The 1,917-nt window shown below is 70.2% G+C and overlaps 2 protein-coding genes across 2 annotated transcripts in view; one reads left to right on the top strand and one right to left on the bottom strand.

Moving 5' to 3' along the window:
• MARS1 (methionyl-tRNA synthetase 1) overlaps positions 1-1,892 on the bottom strand; it is a 6,114-nt gene extending 4,222 nt beyond the window's left edge. Inside the window, exons 1-5 of the mRNA XM_015886985.2 lie at positions 1,328-1,892; positions 1,143-1,233; positions 966-1,044; positions 757-885; positions 600-675 (exon numbers count right to left, since the gene is read on the bottom strand). Of these exons, the coding sequence (XP_015742471.1) occupies positions 600-675; positions 757-885; positions 966-1,044; positions 1,143-1,233; positions 1,328-1,430 (478 nt within the window). The 5' untranslated portion in view covers positions 1,431-1,892. The remainder of the gene's footprint in view (positions 1-599; positions 676-756; positions 886-965; positions 1,045-1,142; positions 1,234-1,327) is intronic.
• Positions 1,735-1,917, top strand: part of LOC107325783 (protein ADP-ribosylarginine hydrolase-like) — a 3,655-nt gene continuing 3,472 nt past the window's right edge. Inside the window, exon 1 of the mRNA XM_015886938.1 lies at positions 1,735-1,854. Within this exon, the coding sequence (XP_015742424.1) occupies positions 1,735-1,854 (120 nt within the window). The remainder of the gene's footprint in view (positions 1,855-1,917) is intronic.

Here is a 1,917-nt window from a genome sequence, read left to right on the forward strand (position 1 = left end):
CACCTGACCCCCTAAAATCCAGTAGGAAAAATAAAGTAGGACCTGCAACCCCACAGCCCTACAGCCCCACAGCCCTACAACCCCACAGCCCTACACCCCTAAAACCCCACAGCCACAAAGCACCTCAGCCCTACAGCCCCACAGCCCTACAGCCCCACAGCCCTACAACCCCACAGCCCTACAGCCCCACAGCTCCACAGCCCTACAGCCCCACAGCCCTACAGCCCCACAGCTCCACAGCCCTACAGCTCCACAGCCCTACAGCCCTACAGCTCCACAGCCCTACAGCCCTACAGCCCTACAGCCCCACAGCACCACAGCCCTACAGCCCCACAGCCCTACAGCACTACAGCCCTACAGCACTACAGCCTACAGCCCTATAGTCCTACAGCACTACAGCCCTACAGCCCTATAGCCCTACAGCCCTACAGCCCTACAGCCCTACAGCCCCACAGCCCTACAGCCCTACAGCCTTACAGCCCCACAGCTCCACAGTCCTACAGCCCCACAGCTCCACAGCCCCACAGCCCCACAGCTCCCCAGCTCCCAGCCCTGCAGGATCCCGGGAGCACAGCGGAGCGGCAGCACCCGGCTGGTACCTGCAGGAACAGCTTCATCTCGGAGCAAAGGGAACAACGTGGCCCACACCACCACGTCCGCCACCGACGGTTTGTCCTGCAGCACAACGAGCGGAGCTGAGCCCCGGCTGTTCCCGGCCGCTCCCACCATCCCCCCGTCGCTCGGGACGTCGCTCACCCCGGCCAGGAACGCGGTGCCGCTCCCCGCCAAGCTCCGCTCCACGTGACCCAGCGCTTCCCCCAGCGCCGCCGCCGCCTCGGTCCTGCCGAGCACCAGCCGGGCGTACAGGGCCTGGAGCGCGGCGGGCTGCGGGGACACGGGGGGTTACGGGGGGTCACGGCCGGGACGCGCCGCAGCCCCCGCCCCGCAGCCCGGCCCGGCCCCACCTGCAGCTCGGTCGCCTCCCACTCCAGCCATTGCGTGCTCAGCTCGTTGGGCTCCTCACCGCGCTGCAGGAAGAAAAACCTGCGGGACACGGGGACGGGAGGGAACGGAACGGAACGGAACCGGGGAGAGGGAACGGAACGGAACCGGGGGGATGTGGGCGGCTCCGCGGGACTCACTGGCAGATGGCGTTGGCGGAGAACAGCACCGCGCCGCTCTCCAGCTGCAGGGCCGGGGCCCACGGGGCGCACAGCGGGGACGGCGGCGGCTCTGCGGGACGGAGCGTCCGTCAGGGGACGGGAACCGCGGGCACCGACCGGCCCGGAACGGACCGCGCCGCCCCCGGCCCCGGGTCGGGCCTCACCTCCGGGCCGGGCCCAGCACAGCTGCACCGCGGCGGCGGCGGAGCGCGCGGCCGCCACCACCTTGAGCGCCGCGGGGCTGCCCGGCAACACACGCAGCCGCATGGCCGCACGCACCGGAACCGGAAGCGCCCGGCGAGACGGCGCACGAGAAATCGCGAGATGAGATCCCGCAGATCTCGTGCGCGGGATCTCGCGAGGGCTTCGGCCGCGCTGCCGGCGTTGCCATGGTTACCGCGGGATGCGAATGTGGGGCAGGAAGGGCCCGGATGTGGGACAGGGCGGGGAGCGACGGGACGAGGGGAGAGGAACCGTGGGGATATGGGGCACCATGGGGATATGGGGCACTGTGGGGTGCTATGGGGCGCTATGGGGCGCTGTGGGGCACTATGGGGCACTATGGGGCGCTATGGGGCGCTGTGGCGCACATCGGGCCTTCCCCCAGCGCGGTCCCCTTAAGCCGCCCCTCCCCCCGCTGGCGCTGCGCCCCCTGACGGACCGACCCGGCCATGACCGCCATGACGGCACCGTGAGTGGGCACGAGCCCCCAGCCCCACAACCAGCCCCACAACCAGCCCCACAACCAGCCCCA

This window comes from Coturnix japonica, linkage group LGE22C19W28_E50C23, assembly GCF_001577835.2.
Source record: "Coturnix japonica isolate 7356 linkage group LGE22C19W28_E50C23, Coturnix japonica 2.1, whole genome shotgun sequence".
NCBI classification, from domain to species: Eukaryota; Metazoa; Chordata; class Aves; order Galliformes; family Phasianidae; genus Coturnix; species Coturnix japonica.